The following is a 26,772-nucleotide window of genomic DNA, read 5'->3' as shown; positions in this document are numbered from 1 at the left end:
TTTACCCTTATCTGGACGACTGCCTGATCCAAGCGGACAGCAAACACATACTTCTGGAACATCTGGCATATGTGACACGGTTACTGCTTTCTCTGGGATATACAATCAACAAAGAGAAATCAAGGCTAACACCATCTCAGAAAATAAACTTCCTGGGTGCCAACTTGGACACAAACACCCAGATGGCATATCTTACGCCAGAAAAACAGGGGCAACTATCTCAGTACTTCAAAACACTAGCAAAAAGTACCAGGCTTACTGCAAGGAAAATCCTGCAGGCTCTGGGATTCATGGCATCTTGCATTCTTCTAATCCCATGTGCAAAGCTGCATATGAGGAAACTTCAATGGTACCTAAAAAATCTATGGTCTCAACACAGTCACAGTTTGGAAGCAATCATACCAATAATTCCATGTTTGCAAAAGGAATTTCTATGGTGGGCCCAAGCATGTCAAGTAAACACAGGTCTTCCATTCTGCAAGCCTCAAGCAAAAGAAGTCATCACCACAGACGCCTCAGATTACGCCTGGGGGGCGCACATGAAGGACAGGTGCATTCAGGGCAGATGGTCCCAAAAGGAAAAGCACCTTCACATCAATCAAAAAGAAATGCTAGCAGTAATAAATGCAATTACAGCTTTCAAGGACTTCCTGCATCCAGGACACTTACTGATAAAAACAGACAACACCACAGTAATGTGGTACATAAACAAACAAGGAGGAACACACTCATACCCCTTGTGCAGACTAGCCATGACTCTTTGGAACTTGGCTCTGGAAAGACAAATCAAACTTCAAGCACAGTGCTTGCCAGGATTGGAAAACACACTGGCAGACACTCTAAGCAGAAATATGACAGATCCACACGAATGGAAGTTACATCCTCGGGTGTTTACAGAAATAATCCAAGCGTGGGGTAGGCCAGACATAGATCTTTTTGCCTCCCACAGGAACCATCAATTGAAAAAGTTTTGTTCAAGGACTTTTCATCCAAAGGCCTGGAGAGTGGACGCCCTTTCATTCAGTTGGACAGCATGGACAGTTTATGCATTCCCACCTCTGCCTCTCCTGCCCAAGGTGCTTTTGAAAGCAAGAACAGACAAACCGAGGATGATACTGATTGCTCCAGATTGGCCAAGGCAACACTGGTATCCGCTCCTGAGGAGCCTAACACACACTCCTCCCTGGTCCCTGCCTCTAATGCCTCTTCTGCTGACTCGGCACAACTACAAAACTCTTCACAGTCAGCTGAAAACACTCAACCTCGCTGCATGGAAAATTCCTTAACACCACAACAGACCCTCCTCTCCAAGGAGGTGCAGGATGTCATTTTGGAGGCCAGAAGACCATCTACTAGAAAAGCTTATTCCGCAAAATGGAAGCGGTTTTGCTCTTGGAATGAGAAAAGAGGCCAGGACCCTAAAAAACTGAACTTGTCTCAGGTATTACAGTATCTTGCTGAGCTACTGAACAGTGGACTTTCATTTTCCTCCATAAAAATACATGCCTCAGCCATTTCTGCAGAATTCAACACGGATCCCCCTTTATTTTCTCACCCACTCTTACGACAGTTCCTCAGAGGGGCTAAGAATATAAGACCTCCAAGGAAGCAACCAGTACCAGCCTGGGACCTTAATTACATACTAGAAAAAGTAACATTGCCTCCTTTTGAACCAGCTGCCTCCACAGATTTGCAATATTTGTCCTGGAAAACAGCCTTCCTTCTGGCCATCACTTCAGCTCATAGGGTTTCTGAACTACAGGCCCTCATGGCAGTGCAGCCCTTCCTCATCTTCCATCAGGACAGGGTTTCCTTCGCACTCAACCCATCTTTTATGCCAAAAGTGGTATCCAGGGTAGCCTTAAATCAAGCCATACACCTACCTACCTTTATCCTAATCCTCAAAACAAAGGGGAAAGGCTGCTGCACTCTTTAGACATCCATAGGCAGCTACGTTATTATTTGGACAGAACAAAGTCCTTCAGGAAATCAGAACAACTTTTTGTGTCCTATGCTGTTGGGGCCCAAGGGAAACCAGTTACCAAACAGACCATTTCCAAGTGGATTGGCCACTGCATATGGTTTTGTTATTCCTATCATGGGAAACCTGTTCCTACAGGTATCAGATCTCACTCCACCAGGGCCACAGCCACCTCTACAGCCTTCCTCAGAGGTGTTCCTACCAAAGATATTTTGGAGGCAGCTACTTGGAGTTCTGTACATACCTTCACAAAACATTACCACCTGCCCTTATATTCCAGAACAAGAGCAGGCTTTGCCACTGCTGTTTTGCAGGGCATTCTGGCTCAACCCAGTTCCTCCTAGTACCTACCACCCTATGCATAGCTTTGGGACTCTACCCATCTGTGATTACTGCAGCTGTATGCACGATGAACATAGTACAGTTTTGTACCTACCATAAATGTAGATGTTCGAGTGCTAATACAGCTGCAGTACAGGTTTCCCTCCCTCCTTCCCCTCTTGGTAAAGGCATGGGGCCTAACAACCTCTTCATACTACCTGACTGGGTTATCCTGCTATGTTTTATTTGCTTGCTTACACTGTTTTTGGATTACATTGCATTTCTTGTATATGTAGATAAGCATTATTTATGTATTGCCTTCCTTTTGGGGGCACCTGACATCTGGGGCAAGAAAGACCGAAGAACATGGCGTCGGCTGTGTCTTATATACTCTGGCCTCACTGACGTCAGAAGAGTAAGCGACGACAACCGACGCTGGACCAAGACTTTGGAATTCGGCCGACCGAGGGACCACCTGACGGCTGAAAACCCCATCTGTGATTACTGCAGCTGTATTAGCACTCGAACATCTACATTTATGGTAGGTACAAAACTGTACTTTTGCAAAAAGGGGGGGGGGGGTCACAACTAATACCCATGGCCACTCCTTTAGTTTGTTTAAAAAATTCACCCTCAAATGTGAAGAAATTATTTTTTTAAATAATGTCCATGAGGACCATAACGAAATTTAGAAGGTCATTACTTAAGTCACATACTTGCAAGAGGGCCTCGTAGAAAAAAAGTCAACCCCTCATAATGGGGGAATCGAAGTGAACAAGTCTACGACATCAGTAGTAGCGAGTGTTATTCCCATTATAGTAGTCACTTTTAATCCTACTTAAAAAATCCCAAGAATCACGTAGGATGTAATCCATGTTCTTCAAATTGTCCCTTACTACCCTTTCTACAAAAATACCCAAGGAATAAGTTGTACTATTTTCAGAACTAATGATTAACCTATAAGTGGGGTCGGTGATATTTTTGTAGGTTTTCAGTATCCCAAACATAATCGGGATTCTAGGATGGTCAGTACGAAAGAATTCAAAAACTTCCTTATTAATAACACCATGTAAAAATGAATCTTCCAAACATAATTGTATTTTTTATGAGCAATATTAATCTCATTCAAGGAAGATGTCTCATATTTATCATCATCCTGTAACATACTGTGTATTTTATTAGTATAATCTGTCTTCTCCACAATCACCATACCTCCCACATTATCAGGTTTCATAAACTTCAAGTTAGTATTCCCTTGTAGTTCTTTTAAAAATTGGTTCTCCTCGAAGAACAGGTTGTATTACCTACATTTAAAATTATAGTAGGACTTATAAATCTCCTGTGTCCAAACCTTATCAAATGTAGATATTGTAGGGTGTAAGGGTGGGTTAAAACAACTTTTCCTTTTAACTGTGGTGGTAAAGTAGAAGTATATTTGAATAGGTACCATAAATTTAACTTCCTTGTAAATAATTTAAAATCTGTAATAATCTGTGAAATGTTTCCTTTCCTGTTGAGCACAATTCTTCAACAGAGAAAAATGGTTCGTAATGATTCCTAACCCAGCATAGTTGAATATATTAAACCCCCTATAACTCAGTAATACCCCATCAAAAGAGGAGATAATTTCTTCCTCTATGCTGTCTTGGTCAGTCAGTAATAACTATTCTTTCTCCATTTCTGATGGGAAGCCTTCTGACCCACACCCTTGTTTCCCCCCTTGATGATCTAAAAAATGCCTACCCTTAGGTACATTGTTTTTATTCAATAACCGTTCAGATCTCCTTAAAACTGGATATTCCTGTTCGTAGTTCTCTGACCTGTCATTAATGTGGGTGTGTGGTAGGTGAAACACTTCCTCATTCCCTTCGTTGTTATTCTTATAATATGATCTAGGAAGGGGGTAGGCTATCTTGTCCCTATAATCACAAAAATCCCTGTGGAGTTTCTTGCGCTTCCTTGACACCCAAGAAACCAGTGACCCACTTTCAGGCACCTGCTTCCTTGCCTCAGTCTCAGATGCTTAAAAAGGCGGAAGACCTTATCATGCTGATCAGGGGAAGCCAACCTACCCCCTCCGAAAGGAAAAGAGATTTGTCCCTTGTAGTTTTGTCTGAACAAGAGTCAGGTGACTCTGATGCATTGTAGTATGAAGACATGCAACCCCTTTCCACGTATGAGGATTCTTATGCAGAGGACTCCATTCCGTCAGCCTCTACCCCAGAGGAATTCCCTTTGGGGAAACCCTGCATATTTTAAGAGAGCATTTCCAATGGGAGAGTCAGGACTACCCTCAGTCTAAAAAGAGACTCAGAGAATTTCTAGATCTTCCACAGCACAGACCTTTGGCCACCCCCACCCCCACACCCCCACCCCCAGTCCTGGATGTTGTGGAGGATGTTTTCCACGAATCCAGCTTGACTCCTGACGCCCTACCTCCTGCTCCTATAAAACCAGACAGGTACTATAGAGTCCTTGACTTGCACAAATATCTTTTTAAAAATCCAACAGCTGACCCTTGGGTCATTTCTCAAGGGCCAAAAGGGATTAAAGCAATCTCTGCTAAGAATCCCACCCCCTCAGACAGGGATTCCCAAGCTTTGGATAGATTGAGTAAAAAAGTATACACCTCTGCTACTCTTGCTATCAGGGCACTAAATTGTCAGTTCTGTATGCTGAAATTTCAGCAACATACCTTGGAACTCCTTAAACAAAAGATGTCTTCCTTTCCTGCTTGGGCAAAATCTAAAGAATTACAAGACTTAATGCATTCTGCAAGTCAAGTAACTAAACACACTTTTTCACTGTGGTTTTGATGCCCTAGAAGCTTCTTGCAGGGCAGCAGTCACTGGATCTGTCATTAGAAGACATGCATGGCTTATGGAACAACCCCTGCCAGGCCATGTCAAATCTAAATTGTTGGATGCCCCTTTGCACAAAGATAATTTATTTGACACTAAAACAGAAGAGGCCTTACAAAAGATGGAAGAAAAAGCAAAATCTATGCAAATAGTTAAGGATTTCATACAGGTCCAGCCCCCTAGGTTCAGCAGGCATTGTCACTCCCAAGTATTGGTCCTTTCCTGCTCCAAGTAAACCGGCCCAGCCTAGGCCCCGTGGAAACAGATTCCCCAGACAGCAGCCCCAGGGAATGCAGAGATCTAAGCAGTGGACTACCTCCACTTCAAAACAGGGAGTTCTAAGCCACCCACTTATGGTAAGCACTCACATTGACTCACCCCCCCCCCTCTGGCCACCTTCAAAAAGCCTTTGCTAATAGTGTGCTACATAGAAAGCATTCCTTCCTACAGTAGACACATTTTTGCCAAAGTTAAGGTCGCAGTCTACTTATGATCTTGTGATCCCAAATCTCTTACCCCTTTGTAGGTACATAGGATATTGTTAATTTGATAGTGTGAAGGAACATTGTTTTTACTAAAGGGAATGATGATGCATTTCTTTGCATTCAGCTTGAGACCGTGACTAAGACGCCAGTCGTTGGTCTGCGCAAGACCCCCCTGAAGTAGACTGACATCATTTAGGGATTCAGTAATTGCACATACTGCAGTCATCCACAAACTTGGTCAGCCGCAGCCCCTTAGTTTTGGCATGAACTTCTGAGAAGTATACACCAGACAGTAGGGGGCCAAACAATGACCCTTGTGTCACCCCGCTGGTGACAGGTCTGCTAGTTGATGTGAAGTCACCCACTTAGATAGTGTGTAACCTCTTTGTGAGCCAGTTAGCAACCTGTCTTACAACAAAGGGGTTTACATTAAGTTTGCTGAGTTCATCAGTAATGCCTGAGTGTGAGATTGTGTCATAGGCCTTTGCCAAGTTGAAGTATACTGTGTGCACAGGTTTGCCCTGGTCACATTTTTCAAAGAAATCCACCAGATTTAACTGGCAGGATCTGCCCTTGACGAAGCCAAATTTGGTCGATCCAAGGTTTGGAGGTCGCCTATGTCTTTATTTATGAGGTCCACAATGATACGTTCCATGGGTTTACAGATGAGGCTGGTCAGACTTATGGGTCTATAGTTCCCTGGGTCTGTTGCTAAGCCCTTTTTTGTGGCGGGGAATAACTGTTGATGTTCTCCATTCCACAGGAATAAAGCCAGTGGTTAGGTTGTGGTTGAATAGGATACTTAACGGTGATGCTAGTTCATGTTTTAGTTTGTTTAGAAAACAGCCTAGGATGCCATCTGGTCCCATAGAGGCTGTGTGTGTTGCCTTAGACAAGGCTTTAATGACCTGCTGTTTGGATATGTAGTGTGTGTGTGTGTGTGTGTTTGGGGGGGGGGGGGGGGTTTGTGATAAGTTTGGAGGGTATGAGTGAAATTTTCACCAAATCTGTCCACTAGCAGGTTTGCTATCTCTGTAGAATCAGTGTGCGTGTGTGTGTGTGATACCGTTAGTCACTAGCTCGGCACATGCTTGGGTCCTACCTTTAAAGCTACGCACGTAGCTGTAAAAGGTCTTATGATCATCCTTGGTGTGATTACGTTTTTCTCAAAGTTACCCTTAGAGGATTTGACATGTTGTCTTATTTGCCTATCAAGGTTGATGAGGGTGCTTTTTCATTGTTGAGACCCCGCCTTAGTTTTTTTAGCAACTTTTTGCATTTGTTGTAAAGTTAGTTTGTTGACACTGGATGTCCACCTGGGCAGCCTTTTTAACTTGGGGCTCTGGCTTTGATTCTCTCTGGAGCAACTGAATCTATACACTTATACAAGTGATTGTACGGGGCTTTAGTTTAAGCTTTGATGTAGTTACGAATTCCAGCTGGGGGTTGGGCTTGGTGTGCATTTATACCTTCCTCTAGAAGGGTGTAGTTTGCTTTGGTGAAGTTTTTTAGTCTGACTTTGTCATTTGTGAGTTTTGGTGTTCGTGTCAGTTCAAAAGTGACTGATTTGTGGTCAGATTTAACTAATGGAGGTTCAACAGCTGTGGTGATGCATCTGTTTGTCATGTTAGTGAGGACCAGGCCTAGTGTGTTTGTTCCTCTTGTTGGGGTTAGAACAGTTTGTTCCAGGGCATTTGAGTTAACAAAGTCAAGGAACATTTCTGCTAGTGAGTTAGGGCTAGAGTAGGTTTCCAAGTTGATGGTTGTATAAGTGAAATCCCCCTTGACCTGATTGTTTGGCAATATTTGCATTTTCTCCAGTTTGGTTAAGTAGGCCTCATTCATGTTATGATCATAGAGGGGGATCTGTAACTAACTATGACTTGAATGGAGGTCTTACCCACACTAATCTGACCTTGGAGTAACTCCATTTAGTTGTCGGGTCTAACTAGTCGGGAGGTAAATTTATCAGTAATATACATAGAAACACCGCCTCCTTTGGTTTTTACACATTTGTTTTGCAGTCTGAAGGTGTAGAAGGCATTGTAGCCTTGCACGGCTGGGGTACTCTGAGGACTTGAACCAGTTTTCTGTGACTGCACAGACCTCTACATCCTCCAGTGATAGAAATTCTTCAAGGGTGCACAGTTTTTGGTTTAAGCTCCTAGCGTTTAACAGCATAACTTTCATTTTGTTATGGTTGCCAATTTTCACGTCGGCAATTTTGTTTTTGAAACCTTGCCTAAAAAAGGTACTGTGGGGGAGACAAGAGCCTTTGCCAGCAGCCAAAAGCCTAGCGGTGCCAGGTGCAAGCTGTCTCTGGCAAAGCAGTGACATTTGTGTACCATGTTATCCCAGGCTGACAAACAGGATCCTCTTTGAATGACACCAAAAACTTAAGCCAGTTATTGAAAACAATCATTTTTTGTTTATAGTGTGGCTTCATTCTAGGTGAGACTAATATGTTGCTCAAGGCCAGGAACATACCTGCCTAGGGCACGCATTCTGAGAGCTCAGTTGTATCTCTTTCCATATAGGTCAGCGAAGTACCTCTCAGGTCGCTCACTCCAACATGAGCTAAGACAGAGTCATAATGATACTTGTTGCCGAGAGACCTGAGTGCATGCATGATCTGATGAATCCTGGCACCGGACATGCAGCTGACTGTGACTGTCTCCATATCTAACCTGGTGAATGGGACATCTGTGTGTCTCACTATGGAGTCTCCGATGACAAGAAATTTGTTTTTGAGTGTTACACCTTAAGGGTTTGGTAGGTGAGACACTAGTGTTGCTGTGTGTCTTGGGTGCTGTGGGAACTGTGTTACTTGTAGTAATCTTTTATTTTGGAGGTCTCTGGTGTTTTGGTATGTTTTTTGAGAGAACCTCCGCATATGTTGATTTATGTGTGCAAGTTGACAGCCTCTTCAGTGTTACTGTTTTAAGTGCGAGAGAGTAGGGACTCAAAATTGTTGGTGCAGACATATCTCTTGCACTCTCTACTAGAGTGAGTTATTAGTAGAGGGTTGTCAGTGTACATGAGGAAGTTGCTATACTGCCTCAAGAAACCCAAGTCAACAAGGCTGGCAGGAGAAACAAGGGTAGTCCAGCTGTTCATAATGCTAGGTTTGAAGGCTGTTGTCACAAAAAGGTTGCTTTCAGGACTGATCTAGGAGGTGCTGTATAGATGGGTATTTCTTACAGGGATTTTGGCTGGTGGTTTAATAGGTCACAGCTGCCTAGCAATACTTAGACCAGAGATGTACTAAAGATGAGGACTATTTTAATGTACTGTAGCTGTATCTAAAGGAAAAATTGTCGAAATTATCTGTACGGCTATGACGCAAAGTTGTGCAGCAGTGCATGGTGCTGTGCAGTGCACAAAAAAGCAGAAACCCGTTCAAACAGAGGACTTCTATACGAGAAGCTAAAAACTAAAAAAAAAAAAAAAAAAAAAAAAAAAAAAATTAAAAAAAATACTCAAAAGAACCAATGAGTGTGCTTACCCCAAGCCCTAGTCCAATCATCCTTCACCAGACATGTTCCTTTTTTTATTGTTTATATACCACTTTAAAGTATAATCAGATCTACTTTGAAGTTATCCCACTAAGAAGAATTCATCCAAGAACCTCTTCCACCCTTCCATAAGTTGACTTAGCTAGTCATTAAACTTTGTACCTGGGAAATAGTATGACTTAATCCCCCAGATGGTTGGTGCAGGTTCCTTCTGTGTTCTAAAGTTAGGAACCCGGGAGGGGGGATGTTTGGACAGAAGGCTTAGCTTTGTTTCCAAACTTTTCAAGGAGTGCTTAGTTGAAATCAAAATGTTAATTTGTCTTGGTAAAGACCCATCACACCCAGCTTCATATAGACCTACTTCAGTTTTAAACTATGATTACAAAATATTTTTGTCTATACTAGCTAAAAGAGTGACAGAGGTGTTGCCAAAATTAATAAATACTGATCATTGTGGTTTGTGGAGTGGAAGCGAACATATGACAACATTAACATACCAATAATGATCCAGAGGGATGCAGAGTGTAAGAAAATACTGGTGCTGCTGGTGGTCTTGATGCAAAGAAAGCATTCAACAGAATAAGCTGGAATTTTATGAGTAGGACAGTGGTAGCACTTGTATTCCGATGCAGTAATGAGGTTAATTTAGAAGCTTTATAGAGGATTGCAGGCAAGAGTTAAATTGGGAGGGCTCTTTTCTGATTAAGTTGTGTTTTAACAGTGGAACCAGGCGGATGCCCTCTTTCTTCTTTATTTGCTTTATGTTTAGAGCCATTGGCAAAAAAAAAATAATGGACACAGAAATGCAAGGATATAATTGGCATAGTAATCAAGAAAAGTTGGCTTTATTTGCAGATGATATTATTTTGTACCTGATAAATCCAGAAAAGGACATTATTCTTTTGGGAAACTTGGCAAGGCTTAAAAAGGCTCCCTGGGTGGTTAGCCTTGTAACAGGCTGAATCTATGAATCTCAGTGTTGTGGAATATTTTGAGATAGGTTCAGGTCTTTTTGGGATATAAAATTAATGAGTATAGTTTACAGCTACAGTGTTTGTTTACCATTTGTGTACCCTCACACAAATTGGTTCAGCCATACCCATATTTATGGTTACACAATGAGATGAAGTATTTAGGAGAATTGATTAAAAGGGCTTCTGTTATGGCAGCTGCGGATATGCGGAAAGAGACTAAAGCGATAATATAGAAACTGAGAAACTAGAAACTCTTCTTTATGGATAGTAAGATACAAGCAGTGAAGACGCTTTTAGTCCCTTTAGTTTTATGTACAGGTCAGGCATCATTTTATCAACCAGAGGAGAAGTTATGGACAGTAATAGAGTTGAAGGAATTTATCTGGGATGAGAAAAGGGCAAGGGTCAAGTGGGGTAAGTTGATCCTTCCAACAGAGCAAGGTGGTTTAGGATTGCCTGATTTGAAGGGATATTTAGAGCTACATAGTTAAGGTTCATACACACAACACAAGCAGAAGGTTGTAATTCCAAATGGAAAGGGACAGTGAAGAAGCAGGGTTGAAGTGGGATTTTAGATGCAGATCCATAAGGAGAATAATAACTACATAGAATATTATATTCATAAAGCGTTCTAAGAACTAAGCCAACACAAGAATCTAGAAAGGAGATTTTGCTAATAGGGATGACTGCAAGTAGAGGGGATACAGAAAATAGGCAAATAGGGCTGGAATTTACTGGAGAAAACTGGGAGCAAATAACTAGAGAGTGGAAGATAATAAAGGGGGATGAGGAAAAGAAGATATTTGGGCAGCAGGCTGGAGACTGCCTTCCCTACCAGGGATTGATATTAGGGCATAGGCTAAGAGAAAGGGATAAGGGGGATCTTAAGTGAAGGACCTGCTGTGATGGCATTTGTAACTATAAGAACCAACCAGATGAGGTTAGAAAAGACTGGGAAGTGAGATTGAAAAAGCAATTTACAAGGGAACAGTGGGAGGACATATGTTTAGCTCTGATGTGTGCAACAAATTGCAGATCATTTAGGATCTTTGTTCAGTCAGAGGAGGTTAGAAAGGATTGGGAAGAGAAAATGGAAAAGCAATTCACAAGGAAACAATGGGAGAATATATGTACGTCTCCCAAATATGCAATAGAGTCTAGATGATGTATGCTGTTTGCTTGGCAGTGTTTGCCATAGGTATTTTTATACCCCAAGCAGACTCCTAAAGAAATTTTTCCTCCGTTAAATTGCAGATGTTGGAGGTTTGATGCAGAAGAAAGAGATAATTGGGAGGATATTTTGTGTGTGTGTGTAACGAGTTGGCAGACATTAAAAATTCCCTGAAGACTATCAGAAATACTGGGTAATTAAGTTGGTGTAACTAAGAAAATAATTTTTTTGAGCTGTGATACAGAATCGGAATTGCCTAGACATAGTAAGGCATTGCTGAGTTTAATTCTAGTGGCTGCAGAAAGGCAATTGCTAGAAAATGGAAACTGAAGTTTAAACCCAACCATACTGGAAGAAGTGCATATAGTAACAGATTAAATCTTTAAAAAAGGGTAAGAGCAAATTACATAGAAAATGGTAATTGTAGAAACAGAACATGTAGAATAATGGTTTGGAGGAGGAATGAGGTTTAAGGGATGGCAGGAAATGAATGAGCTATGTGATGTTTGACAATGACTGTATAGAAGATTGTATGCGATATATAATGTTTGCAACTGAAAATGTCAATATGGTTTGCTTTCATTTATATAAATGTACGATTGCCTGTGTCATAAGTGATAATTCAATGAAGATGTTTCTTGTTTAAAAAAAGATTTAGTATTTTTGCTTGGACATGTTTGTGTAGGTATTTTTTATCCCAGTAGATTTCAAAGAATTTTTCTCCAGGTTAAATAGCACATGTTGGAGGTCTTATGAGGAAGGAGGAGGTAACTGGGAGCATGTGTTTTAGGAGTGTAATGAGTTGGCAGATTAAAAAAATTCTCTACTGAGTTCTCTTGTCAGAAATACTGGGTGAGCACATTCACATAGCTGTAACTAAGGAAGTGATTTTTTTTTTTTTGAGCTGGGACACGAGATCTGAATTACCTAGACATTGTAAAGCCTTGTTAAGTTTAATTCTGCTGGCTGTTAAAAAATACTAGAAAATAGAAATCAAAGTCTAAACCAGCTGTATTTGACAAGAGGTAAAGAACTGGAAGAGATGCCTTTTGAAAAGAGTAGGAGCAAATTACATGGAAATAAATGGAAATCGTAGGAGTAATACTTGCATAACATAATAATACTTGCCTAGTTTGAGAATTTTCTGGCTTGTTAAACTTGATTTCTGCATTAGTAGCTGTATTTAGAGCACAACCAAAAGTTGTTTACTGAATTTCCTGTTTGCACTTAATTTTAAATTGTTTTTTTTCTCAAAACTTGCATATTTTCTGTCCTTGACCTAGCACTCTTGTGTGGGGTCATTTGCTGCACTGTTATAACTTGATATTACCTGTGAACCTCTGCTATGTCTGAAAAAACAAAAAATCTTGCTTTTTCCCACTTTTCTGAGATTTAAAAGTTCAGTTACAGGCTTGCTGTTTCCTGAACTGTTTGTAAGTTTCTGTGATGCCATTTTTGCTTGGGCTAAAGGAAAGTCTCTCTGTTGATCAGTGGCAGTGAATAACATTGAGCAGCCTTCCCTGCCCCGAGTGGTTACTGACTTGAAACTGTAGTTTTATTGTCCGTTTTGGGTGTATTCCTGCTTCTTTCCAGCCCTGCTATCATTGCCACTAGAGCAGCATCGGGCAGCCGGTTTAACAAGGTTAAACTTTTTCTGGCTCCATAAAGTCTGTTCTTCAATTTTTCCCTTAGAACTGCTCTGTTAGGAACCTAAACAGTGTACACCTTCACTAAAAAGCACAGCACTTGTTCCTAATTGCTTTTCTTCTCAAAAAGCTCAGCACTTGTCTTAAAAGCATATCCCTTGTCTTATAAGCATTTTCTTTGCAGGTCAAGCACTCTATTATACAAATCCCTCACTTGCAAAACCCCCAGGAGTGCCCACTTCCTGCTAAGCCCTCTACTTTTCTGTCTCATATTAACTCATAATTCTTTCTAGCATGTCGAGGGTCAGATGGTGGCGCTGCCCAGTTGGTGAATCTGGGAATTCTGGGGCAATGCTACAATTGCCTCATGTACCACGGACACCCTCTCCTCCTCCCACATAACACTAACACTTGTGAGAGATGCAGCTATTTAGCCAAACTGGAGGCTGAGCTCTCTCAACTCAGGACTGGCAAGACCAGGCAGGAGGAGAAGGCAACTACACATACCACAATACAAGTCTCACATAACTCAACCACACCACTGAATCAAACACATAAACACACTAAGACATACTCGGAGGCTCTGAGTAAAAAGCAGACACCCAAGCAACTGCAAACTCAAGACACCACACAAAGCGACACAAAACAAAATCAGTGTGCAAAGCAGTCACTGCCCTTAAGGCCAAATACACCAAACATACTTGTCATAGGTGACTCCATAGTCAGACACACTGACGTCCCACTCACCAGGCTGAACAAGGAGAAGGTCACGGCTAGAATCCGCCACATAACACAAGCACTCAGGTCACTCCACGGCAAGTACAAGTATGACACAGTCATTGTCCATGCTGGTGTGAATGACCTGAGCCTCCCTGGACTACTTGAAAGAGACAGAGGAGCTCTCTGATTATGTAGCCCAGGCAGGTATGACCCTGACCCTGAGCAGTATCCTTCCTTCACCATGAATGATGCCACAATATAGTGACAAGATGATCAGCTTTAATAATTGGCTTAATTTCTGGTGTCATTCAAAGGGGATCCAGTGTCTGTCTGCTTGGGATGACATGCTTGACAAGCCACGCTAAGGGACAGCTTGCACCTGTCACCCTGGGATTCCGGATATTGGCTAAGGCTCTTGCCACCCCCATAGTGCCTTTTTTAGGCAAGGCTCAAATTCTAAACCTACCATCCTAGAAAACAAAAACGGGAAGAAACTAAGGGTAATGCTGCTCAATGCCAGAAGTCTAAATCTCAAAATGCATGCACTCGAGGCCCTTCTCAGTATGGAGAACATAGATGTCTGTGCTGTGACTGAAACCTGGTTCAAGGCTCCTGAGAGCACCCCGGCACTATCAGGTTTTACCTCATATCATGGCCCCAAACCCGACCATACCACAAAGGAGGGTGTATCCATATTCATCAAGGATACCCACACCTCCGGGTTGGTGGCTACAGCATCGGAAACCATCCAGGTGCAATTAACCATAGGCAAAACTGCTCTACAATTTGTAGCATGCTACAGGCCACCCTCTCAAACTCAGGAAACCCACAGCCTTCCTGAAGTCACTGGAGGGTATAAATGTATCACCAAACACCATCATATTGGGTGACTTCAACTACCGAATATAGACTGGGAACATTACTCAAGCCCCAACTTTCTAGCCCAAAGGTTCCTGGAGTTCATAAATTCCATGGAACAACTAGTCACCGTCCCCACAAAAGGAGAAAATATACTAGATCTCATCATCACAAACATGGGGACAAAATGCTCCACACCGAGTATATCCTCTTTGGTGAGATCAGATCATAAACTAATCTCACTAGAAATCCACATCCCGCCCACCCCAAACAAAAAGACCACAGTGAAGAACTTCTCTAAAGCAAACTTCACACTACTCAAGACAGGTGTGGTATCCTTCAAGGCCCCGAGCCAATGGAAACCACAACCCAATCTGGAAGCCCTTACAAATGCCTTCTATGAACACCTTCAGGACTGCATGGATCAGGCAATCCCAAATAAAACCAAGACTCTTTCCACCAAGGACAACGTCCAGGATCAGTACTAGCAAGAAACTACGATCCCTCATAAAATCATCCAAGGCCAACTTTGAGAAAAAATTGCCATAGATTCAAAAGACAATCATAAGGCCAACCTCCCAGATATGCTCAGAATTAGTCTGATACAAAAATCACTCACTGAACCCACAGACATTGCCAATACTGGCAGACAGGTTCAAAACTTCACCCCCTCTCCCCCAAAGGAGAGATAACTATCCCAACAGAGTGTAGCCTCCCAGACATCTCAAATGCAGGTGAAAGCTGCTCTCTCTAAACTAAAAACACAGCATCAATGGGACCAGATGGTGTCTGTGTGCTACATGAACTCAATGAAGAACTAAACCCGCATAAGGCAGCTGTTTAATCTTAGCCTTACCACAGGACATGTGCCCAAGGAGTGGCGATGGCAACTGTGGTCCCACTCCACAAAGGCGGTGCCTCACGGACCCTGGTAATTACCGCCCCATAAGCAACAAGCCTGGTCTGCAAAGCTATGGAGAGGATCATAATGGAACTCATAACCAAGGACATAGGGGACTTGCAGACCTTGGACCCAACCCAGTTTGGCTTTGTCAAGGGCAGATCTTGCCTTTTGAACTTGGTCGACTTCTTCCAAACAGTTACCAAGGCCATTGATGAGGGAAAGGGACTCCATACAGCCTACCTTGACCTTGCAAAAGCTACAATACCCCACTCGGGTATCATAGAGAAACTTACCAGCTTAAATGTAAACCCATGTGTCACAAGATGGGCTGCAAACTGGCTAAAGGACAGAACCCACAGGGTTAGAGTTGCTGGAGCCATGTCAGACTCCAAGCCGGTTACAAGTGGTGTCCCACAGGGCTCAGTCCTTGGCCCCTATTGTTCGGCATCTACTTCTCAGAAGTACAGGCAAACATAGGAGGACTATGGCTGACAAAGTTTGCGGATGACTGCAAACTGGGTGCCATAGTGGATAGTACATCGGACACAGACATCCTTCAGAGGGGGTCTCACGAGAACTGATAGCTGGTGCCAGAGCCATGGCCTGAAGTTGCAAAAAAGTGTATAGTCATACCCTTCGGGAAAAACAAGGTAACCCCAAGCTACCATATAGATGGCAACCCACTAAGCACAGAAGAGGTTATCAGGGACCTGGGTACCCAGGTTGACAGTGGCCTCTCGCTTGACACTCACGTTGCTAAAGTGGTTGAAGACCTTCTACATTGCCCATCTGATCATGAAGGGATTCACATCCAGATCAAGTGAGGTCATTGTTCCCCTGTACTCTTCACTTATCAGACCAATGATTGGGTACAATGCCCCATTCGGGATGTATCTCACCCGACACCTGCAGCAATTGGAGAGACTCCAAAAGTTCCTCACCAAAAGGATAAAGGGACTCCAAAACCTGTCATATACTGCCAGACTGAAGAAACTCCCAACTCTATTCAGTTGCATACTGTCTGCTCAGAGATGACCTGTGCCTGACATACAAGGCCATGACCAACCCGGAATTAATGGACATGCTCCACCTCAAAAAATCCAAATCCACCAGAACCACTAGAGCAAGTGACTTAAACCTTAGCATGGATATAAATAGGACGTGCTGGAGGGATAGATTTATCACCCAGAGACTCCCCATGCGATCCATGTGAGGCAGAGCACCTCGCTGGCTCTGTTCAAGAGAAATCTTGACCGGTGGATGGGAGATCGTAAGTTTACCCCGGGAATCATCTCTGTGTCACTGCTGGACAGAGGCACAACAAACTAATGGGCACATTATTTCTAACATAAGGTAAGCCACATAACTTTGGGCTAGGCTTATAAATGCCTTAGGGCAGATAGCCTAGTATAAACCTATGAACCTATGAATGCTCAGTAAGAGGATGAGTTGAGGTTTGAGGGAAGGCAGGAATTCAGCAATTTATGTAATGCTGGACTGATAATTACAAAGAAAGAAAAGATATGTGATGTATAATGTATGTAAATGGAAAAATGTTAATAAAGTTTGTTTTCTTTTCTGCTAAAGCATGTTTGCCTATTTCTTAAGTAATAATTTAATAAAGGTGTTTAAAAAACATTTTATCTATTGTCAAACTTGTCTGCAGTCTATGTAAAAAAAAAAAAAGTTTAAGTGTTTGGAGGAAAATTTCAAAACTCTATGCACATCCATTATAGGTCCATAGGTAAATTCTAGCCTGCCCTTGTGGGCCATTTTATGTTAGCCAGTGTCACTTTTTGTGCTTGAATTAACCTATCCCATTTGGTTAGAGATTGGCCTTACCCATTCGAAGGTCAATAATTATATATCACCGTAATGAGAATAAACTGGAATCATACCAGAGATATTTCGAGGGGTCCCATGCAAGGGATAAAGCATTTAGGAACTACTTCTGTCCATTGGTAGTGCAGGGGGAAGTCCTGGCGTAATTTTCTTTTTCCCTAAATGTAGATCCAAGTTGCATTTGAATGTGGACAGGGATGAACTTTGTTTTATATGGATGGGGAGTCTGTTCCAGAGCAGCCTTATCCCCAGTGAGATATAACTGTCCCTCTAAACCAGTCTGTTGATGTTGGAGAAGACATTTAGATCCTAGACTGAGTATTTCTGATGCCATTGGACTTACTGATGTGCAGTAAATCCATCAGTATTGGGTCAGAGGATGCCTTGTACACCAAACACTGGTCACCGCATGGCAGTCTGTATGATATTGAGTATAGTGACAGAGCTTTGAGTTAGTCCATGTAGGACATGTTGTTTAGGCCGTGTATTCTTTTAATAAGGTATCTCTATGAGCATTCAGTTGTTGCATATGAAAGGACAGATACATGCCAAAAGGGCATTATACTCAATAATTGTGCAAATGAGGTTTGAGTAATGAGGAACAGTGACATCTCTAGATCTAGACACAATCCTTTTGTCTGTAAGCTGTGCAGTATAGAAGAATTTTCTTACAAGGACGCATGTTAATCAAAAGGTGTGCCCACATAAGTTCCCATATCCTGAACAACTGGGTCAGTGTGGTAGTGATGACTTCCCAAAGGCTACAGTAATGTATTTTTGTCATTTAGTTTCATTCCATGATTTTGGCATCAGTTATTTATTTGGAACAAACCTTCCTGCAGGATGGCTAAGGTGTCTGGGCAAACTTAACCAGAGCCCTTTGATGATATACTTCAGAAAAATAGAAGCCGAACAAGAGAGGTGTTAGCACAGAACCCTGGGGAACTGTGCTCATGACTGGTCTCTTTGTGGAGGTAACTTCCCCTATTTTGATTTCCTGTATCCTGTCTGGGAATCAGTTGGCAATCCAGAATGAATGCCATTTGAAGTCATATAACCTTTTAAAAAACTACCTGAGCTTGGGATTTTTTAATTCCTGAGACCTGCATACACTTCAAGAATAAAAAGTGTGTTTGAGTCTCTTCCCCATAAAGAGATACATTCTTGAAATAAAATCCATTGTCTTAACAAAGCTTGCCAATTCCTGGTTTCTTGTTTCCATAGGGAAATCCATATTTATCAAGGTAACACAGTATCCCTCTATCACTCCTTTGTCCTTGCTATCTACCTTTCTGGCCACCATTGCAGAAGATGTCACCTTCCTGAACAGTATGTATACTCCTCGTTGTCTGTCCCCAGAATATAAAGAAAATACTCCTGCACTAAACAGTGTCCTTACAGTTTTACAGTGCTCTTCTGCTGTGAGATGGTTTTCCTAGAGGAGTTCAAGATGCAATTACAGCTTTTTTTCCCAGTATACAAGTACTTGGGTCTCATTTATTGGATTAGAGAGCCCATTCACATTTCATGAGCTAAATTAATTCATTTTGTACTGTTTTTGTAAATTACCTGCTGACTGTGCTACTGCTGATGCCATTTAGACTCCAATTCCTTTGTGATACAGAGGTTCTCTGTTTACTGTAAAAGTTATTCGATGTATATAACTATAATAATAAACATGAAGTCAGCACATTTACTCTTAGATTTGCCCTCATTAGATCTGTATTCCAAATGTTCTTGTGTTCCTTGTACGAACAACAAAAGTAAGAATTACAAGCATACAAATTAATGTACCACTTAATGTTCAGGATATTAACTATTTGTGGAATCCACAACTGTCTGCTACAGCTGGAATGTGTTTTGCTGTTATCAAAACAAATGAAAGGTCATTGCCACTATATACAAAGTTGTATAACCAGGGTAAAAAATGTCCTAAGATTGTTCTCCATGTGATCTGCCTTGTTACCATGTCTTCTCCCCAATTTCCACAATATTAAATGTCATTCACTTGTATAACTACCTTTTTGTGTAATTTTGCTTTGGCTATTCATTTTCCTTCCTCATCACGATGTACATGACTTTTCTACTTCATCTATTGATACTGCAATAGTCCTCTCTCCATGTTGACCACAGACAAAGCTTACTAGGCCATGTAGAGCCTATGACTGACTACTAGTACAGAAGTCGTCATGGATTACATACACTGTACAGGTAAAGGATCCACCAACAAAATGGGCTCCTTTAATTTCGCTCGTACCTTCATGTCAGCGCATTTAATGGCTTTGCAGTAGTCATCAATCTATTTTGCCCACCCAGGGTTTATGCAAAGTATAAATACCTTTAAAAGCTTCCCAGTAGTTAGACTCATCTCCTTCGGCTTGACCTTTCTCATTTGCTAAGCATTGTTTCAGGCTGACTTCTTTTCATAACTTGAATAGAATATGTTTAGATTTAGTCTTCTCCCCCTCTTCACCTTTCCTTCCTCTCACAGGCTACTTATACTTGCATTCTGTTCCCTTTCCATGTCTAGTCTGATGCTGTCTGGCCTTGTTTGCCCAATGCAAGTTCCCTGTAACATGCATGCAGCCCAGTGCACATGTGTTCGTGGTCCGATGCAGAAGCGCAGCAAGTGTGCCGCTCATGGCTCTGAAATTTTTTCGAGTTCGGAGTTTCAGACCAAGTTATTGAGTACCGGGAATATTTGGTTTTTCTTGCCTCAGTTTATTACGGATGTCAGAAAAGTGAATAATTGTATTTCTTGTGGGAAACAGATACCATATAGTTATCACTCTTTGTGTATTCCTTGTTTGGGGCCTGAGCACGGCGTGGTGTCGCTTTTGTGCTAGGTTTAATAAGGTTAGATTGCTAGGCTGGTCTTGATGGCGGTGCAGTTATAATATGCCGCCTGCCTCAAGAAGCGCAAAGACAAAGCGGTTAAACCCAGACAGGATGAGTCGCCTGTTTTGCTTTAGAGGCTTCAGTGGTACCGGTGGTTCCGACGGAGGCTTCTATGGAGTCTCAGGGGGAGACTTTGATTTTACAAGATGTGGCCTCTCAGGAGGCAGGTCAGGCTGAGGGGGCTTCTCAGGTTACTGTACTCCCCTCCCTTCCCAGGGTGATTAGGCCCTCTCCTTCTGTTTCCAAGGGTTCTTCCAGAGGCAGGCCAGGTTTGTCTTCTATGGGTGTCAGTCCTAGTTCTGCAGGGTCTGTACCTAAGAAACACATGCTTAAAATGGCAGAAGATTTGATTACTCTGATTAGAGGTTCTATGCCCCCTCCTGATAAGAGGCCTAGGGTGGAGCCAGAGTTGGAAAGTTTTGAACAGGCTTCAGATGATTCAGAGTCTTCGGCTGAAGATTTACAGGAATTCACGCCCTATTCTGATTCTGATGCAGAAGATTCCACTCCTTCTGCTTCTCCTCCAGAGGATTTTTCTTTTTCAGAAACACTTCATTCTATGAGGGAACATTTTAAGTGGGAAGGTCAGGACTTCTCTGACTCTCGGAAAAGGCTAAGGGAATTTTTGTTTTTGCCTCAGCATAGGCCCTTGGCTATACCCCCTGTTCTGGATGTTGTGCAAGATGTGTTTTCAGAGGCTTCCCTTAATCCTGATTCTCTGCCTCAGTTAAACCGGATAGGTATTACAGGGTGCCTGAATATAAATATCTCTATAAGAGTCCTAGGGCAGACCCAGAAACTGTTAGCCAGGGACCTAAGGGTGTCAGGGCCTCTGTTGTAAAGAACCCTGTTCCTCTAGATAAAGAGGCTAGAGCTTTGGATAGATGGGGAAAAAAGGTCTATACCTCTTCTACTTTAGCAATGAGGGCTTTGAATTGCCAATTTCATATGTTGAAGTATCAGAATTTTCTCCTTTCTCAATTAAAATCTAAGGTGGATGCTCTGGCAGAGGGCATTGAGTGTAAAGAATTACAAGATTTGGTACATGTCTCTGAACAGGTGGGTAAGCATTCCTTACAGTGTGGTTTTGATGCTTTGCAGGCCTCTTCTAGGGTGGCTGCCACTGGTTCAGTTCTTCGCAGGCATGCCTGGCTAAAGGATCAGAATTTCTCAGACCATATTAAGACCAGGATTTTGGATGCTCCTTTACAGTCTGAGGTGTTGTTTGGTCCACCTGTGGAGTCAGTCTTAAAGAAAATGGAAGACAAGGCTAAGTCTATGCAGACTGTCAAAGATTTTTTGCAGGTCCAGCCTCCGAAGTTTAGTAGAAATTGGCCTACTAAGGGGTGGATCCTTCCTCTGATTCTCAGTCTGGCAGAGCTCAGAGTACCTTCAGGCCTAGAACATGGAGTTCACCTGCACAATCTTGGTGAGGGCAGAACAGGCCCAATGACCTACTTTTCAGCTGCCAGATTCTTCTTGCCTGGCAGCAGGAGGAAGGCTGGCACTTTAATTACCCAGGACAAGTGGGTTTTGGATATCATACACCAAGGTTACAAGTTTTCAAAGGCATGCCAGAAGTTCCTCCAGACTAGAGGCTACAGATTTCTCTACTACTCAAATAGGAGCTATACAACCGTCCCTTTGTCAGAAGTGGGCCTAGGATTTTATTCCTGTTTCTAGTACCAAAGGAGACCAATTTTGATTATCTATCCTCAACACATATCTGGACATTCCAAAGTTCAAAATGTTGACGTACAACAGCTTTTACCTCTGCTGGGCAAAGATCACTGGATGGTGCTGGTGGCTCCTCCCCTTAATAATCATTAGGGAGCCTGCAGCTACTGCTGAGTTTAAAGTGGTTTCTAGTGTGGCTTTAAAACCAAACTATTCATTTGCCTGCTTTTATATTCACAGGCAATTATGTTATTATTTAGGGAAACCAGTTTCAAAACAAACTATTTCTAAGTGGTTTTTTTTTGTATTGCTTTCTGTTATTCACATCATGGTAAGGAGATTCCGGCTGGAATCAGGCCAAGCAGCTACTTGGAGTTCAGTGCATACTTTCTCTAAACATTACCACCTTCCACTATTCTTTCTAAATCTAGCTGGATTTGCCACTGCTATATTACAGGGCATTTTGGCAGCTCCCAATGCTGATTTTGCCAACCAACCTCTCTTCCCTCGCTTTGGGATTCTACCCCATATGTAAGACTGCAGCAATGTGAGATGAAGAACATAGTACAGTTTTGTACCTACCATAAATGTAGATGTTCAAGATCCACATTGCTGCAGTAATACTCCCTCCTTCCCCTCTGTAGTTTGGGGTGGTTGGGTTGTAAATATTGTAATACAGGGTATATTGTTGGTGCATGGGTGGTTGGATGTGTTTGGCTATGCCCTTCTTTTTAGGGCCTTCTGACATCTGGGGCAAGAAATGACGCTCTGATGTCAGCTAGCGCTCTTTGACCGACGTCAACCTAATACTTTGGTATTCGGGCCGACCGAGGACAGTGGACTACCCATATGTAAGGACTGCAGCAATGTGGATCTTCGAACATCTACATTTATGGTAGGTACAAAACTGTACTTTCTCTAGTGTTTAACATTATAACTTATGATATAACCCAGTGACCAAGGGTTAACAGCGAATAAAATAAAAATACTTTTGCCCACAAATCTACATTTGGAAATCCTACAGTAATGTGACAGTGTTACTTTCTCTGTAGTATACAATTACAAAACTCAAATGGTGACTGCAACCTTTTACTGAAAGTTTATTTTATCTAAATACTGTAGTACAGGTTTTGAAGTAGTTATAACTGTAACATTAGCTTGTTTTTAATAAGTTTTCACTTCATGTTTTGAATAAATAATCTGTTGGTAGACATTCTGCACTTAAACTTTGCCTTTCCACCTTTTTTTTTGGAGGGGGGATCTTTTTCTCTTCTTCTTTGCTGAAAACTCTTCAGTAAAATCAGCAACTCGCTCTTTTCAGAACCTTCTATCTTGTCTGCAGTTTACTTTCTTTCCTTCTGCATTCTACATTAAGATAAACATGACCGGGGCTCCTCGAAGTGTGCTCAGCTGTGCTAGCTTTAGTAGTCTTAACTTTCCACTTTGTTTTTAATAGATGATTACTGTCTGAAGTGTTTTCTGTTGCTGACAAGTTTCAGCTGCTTCATTGTAATTACATTAAATTCTAGTTCCTTCTTTCTGAAACACTTTACAATGGAACTAGAGCACATCTCTTGTGATGCCTTTCAGGTTAAAGGTTTCAGACGTGACCAGCATTATTTTTGAAAACAAAAATCTTAAGTGTTCTGGCAGATACAGGTAATTTGCTGATTTAGTCCAGTCCTTTGTACCAGCTTAGCCTTCATGCAACCATCTCCCTCCATGTGCTCCTTTATCCCTGAGAATCATGTGCTCTTCCTGGCATTGTCCTTGGGACCATTTTGTTTCTTTTTTTATTACATCCAGACATGTCTCCACTGCAGCGGTTGTATGGCAGAAATCTCTGATTTGATGTTTACTTCATCCAAATGGTTTGAATGATGGGCGATTCCACCTGCTGCTAGCATTTTATTTTCTCTTTCCATGTAGTTTAGAAACATGAATTTTTAATGGTTTGGGCATGATTAGCATAGATTGATATTCTTTCTCCATGCTACTGTCTCCCTCCCTCATTTGACGTAATGATTCAGAGTACTGTTCTAGCCCAAGTCAGAGGTACACTGGCCCTATCTAATAGGTAGTCTGTTTTGGTCTTTTAGGCATCAGCTCTCCCAAAATTAGAGAGGGATGTATTGTATACATAATGTTACTTAACTTTTTTTTTTTTTGGTAGGGATGATGATACCTTTACAAAAGCTTTGATTTTAAATCAGTGGAGGAAGGAGGGATGAAACAATACTCTTGCATTCTTGATGGAAGTTGCCTATCCACTTGACTTTTGGATAGATATCCTATTATGCCTTCCACATTTGTAAGCTTATGCCATTATTTCTTGATCTCTTTAATTTGTTTTTTTGTTTAATGAGGCAGAAATGGGGAGCATAAAACGGTGTGCCCTCCTAGATCTGGCATATAACTTAATGGCATCTGCCAGTAGGATGCACACAAAGCTGAGCATGAGAGTATCGCAAATCTGTGCAATGAGACAGTCATCAGAAGCAATAACTGCCTCATTGCACAAAATGAGACCATTATCAGTTACTAGAAGAGATTGTCCACTGCAGTGCGCAGTCTTGAAAATCAGTTGCTGTGGTGAGTATAGTCATTGTTCATTAACTGTATTTATAAGTGGAGATATGTGTATTTTTCAATACTTTCCCATACTGTTAATTAATACATATTGTTTTTGTTTGTTTTCTTGGTTCTACAGCTGTATATGGTGAGGACAATGTTGGAGTCACTCATTGCTGATAAAAGTGGTTCCAAAAAGACCTTACGAAGTAGTCTTGAGGGGCCAACTATCTTGGACATTGAAAAGTTTCATCGGGAGTCTTTCTTCTACATGCATTTGCTAAATTTCAGTGGTAAGAAGTGTCCTGTGAAAGTTGACTTGTGTGATACAAGGGGTAGTACTAGTAATATATTTTCATTAGTTTGGTAACCCAAGATCCACTGGAACTTTTTCATCTGCAGCCCAGGAGATGCACTCAAGTAATGACACAAGAAATGTATGAATATATACAAAGTGTGGAGTAATTATGGTAGAATTTAACTGAACATGGTAATCGTTACAGATCATGGTGTTAGTATTGGGAAAAGCAAATGGTGAACACTTACATAGGATATCATTTTTGACACATTTTTAACTGTTTTTTTCATTAATCAACTCCTTATCTAGACGTTGAAGGTATGTGGAGAAAGTCAAAGAAAAGAGTATAGGGCATTTAATTCCAGTGGATGGTCCACAAATGTAGAATCCCCATTTTGGAGAGACATTCATGAGTGATAGTGGAGAAGAAAAACTTAGGAGGATGAGAAAGACTGAAGAGTTCTAGCAGACTTGTAGTAGGAAAGGCTGCTGCCATTTTTTTAACTACCCCACCTCCAGAGGGTCCTGCACGTTATCTTCACTACCTTCATCCTGTCTCCACTTTATGTGCCCATTTTGTAATACCAAGGAAGATGTTCTTCAAGTTTCACTGTTGCAGTCATTTCATTTGGGTTATCTGCTTGCAGGTAGCCCTCAGTCAGCCTGATTAACAAAGTCTTGGGTCCTGCGTCAGATGCTGTCCCTTCTTCCATGACGTCGAACATCTACATTTATAGTAAGTGTACACAACTGTACTTTATGCTGCCACATTTGTTCCCATGAGTGACAAGTATATTAGGGAGTGGGCCAGACTGCAGTTTGCTTATTCTGTAAAATGGCCTACCCATCTCCTACACATAGGTTGCTCTCAGGCTCCCCATAGCTGACTGGCCGTGCATGCTGCCTCACTCAGCATGGAGATCCCCACATGATGCGGTGTGAGATAGCTTGGTCAGTGCTCATTGCCAACCTGCTGTGGTGGCAGACTGTTTGCTTAACTTATTCTTTTTGTGGCTGGAAGAAGGACTGACATTGGGACCGACCTTTTATTCCATGGTCAAAAGAAAAGTATTAATAGTCAACCAGAATAACTGAATGGAAGGTTTTTCTCCAAAGGGAACTTATCTGCCCAGCAAAGGAACAGCACATTATCCTTAAAAGCGTTGGAGAAGTGGACTGTTTAGCAGCAGTAAGACTCTAAAGTACTTGGCATCCAGACTTGTTTTGGTGTGTGTGTGTGTGTGTGTGTGTGTGTGTGTGTATGTAGGTTTTTTTTATGCCAGGGTGTTGTGGGCATTTATTTTTTTGTTCCTAAGGCTCAGTCTCTCTCTCTCTTTTCTCTCTCTCTCTGTTGGCAGGAAAGCACTGAAGGGGTTGGTGCCCACACTTGTCTTTTAGTCAACTCAGCTTGAGCTGTGTTTTTGGCAGGATAATATAAACCATATAGCTAAAGTTGCTGCAGCTGTGATCATTCAAACATCTACTGTTATAGTAAGTTTTCTTGCACAACTGTACTTTACAGGTGATTGATATTCTGACTCACCACAAGGTATTGCTGGTGCCACAGTTTAAGCAGCCTCCCTCCTCTGCAGGATGTGTGAGCTGGTGCTGGCCTCTGAAGCTCATCATCCACCCTGCCTGGTCCTGCAGTTGCTCATGCCAGTAATTAAACATGGGTTGTTTGTACGTTAGTCAGTTCTTCATCCGTATGTCAGGGTGCATGCACAATTTTTAGATATAGCATAGCTTAACTTGACAAATCCTCTGGAAGGTCTCTAGCCCTGTGTGCTGAACCATGTATCCATGATGTCATGCCACTGTAGGAGAATGCCCCTTAGACCTTTCTCACCATTGATATGGACTGGATGATGAGTATGACATGCTACACAGTGTGGTCCTGTGTATTTGTCGAAAAAGGCATTCAGAATCCTCTTTGTGTTCTTGTGGTCATCCCTTTACCATCCAGAAGCTACATTGCAGATCCCTAAGCTCCCTGGGGTAGGAGAACAACCTTCAAGAATACAAAATGTCAGAGATTAAGCGAGGCTGT

General features: G+C 41.9%; 1 protein-coding gene across 1 annotated transcript in view; it reads left to right on the top strand.

Moving 5' to 3' along the window:
* The window catches only part of CYFIP1 (cytoplasmic FMR1 interacting protein 1), a 2,370,671-nt gene that overhangs the window by 1,231,743 nt on the left and 1,112,156 nt on the right, over nt 1-26,772 (top strand). Inside the window, exon 15 of the mRNA XM_044072062.1 lies at nt 24,564-24,717. Within this exon, the coding sequence (XP_043927997.1) occupies nt 24,564-24,717 (154 nt within the window). The remainder of the gene's footprint in view (nt 1-24,563; nt 24,718-26,772) is intronic.

The sequence above is a fragment of the Protopterus annectens genome, chromosome 5.part0 (genome assembly GCF_019279795.1).
Source record: "Protopterus annectens isolate FY-2018-M chromosome 5.part0, PAN1.0, whole genome shotgun sequence".
NCBI lineage: Eukaryota > Metazoa > Chordata > Ceratodontiformes > Protopteridae > Protopterus > Protopterus annectens.
The sequence above is the reverse complement of the archived record's forward strand: the minus strand, read 5'-3'. Positions and strand labels throughout refer to the sequence as shown.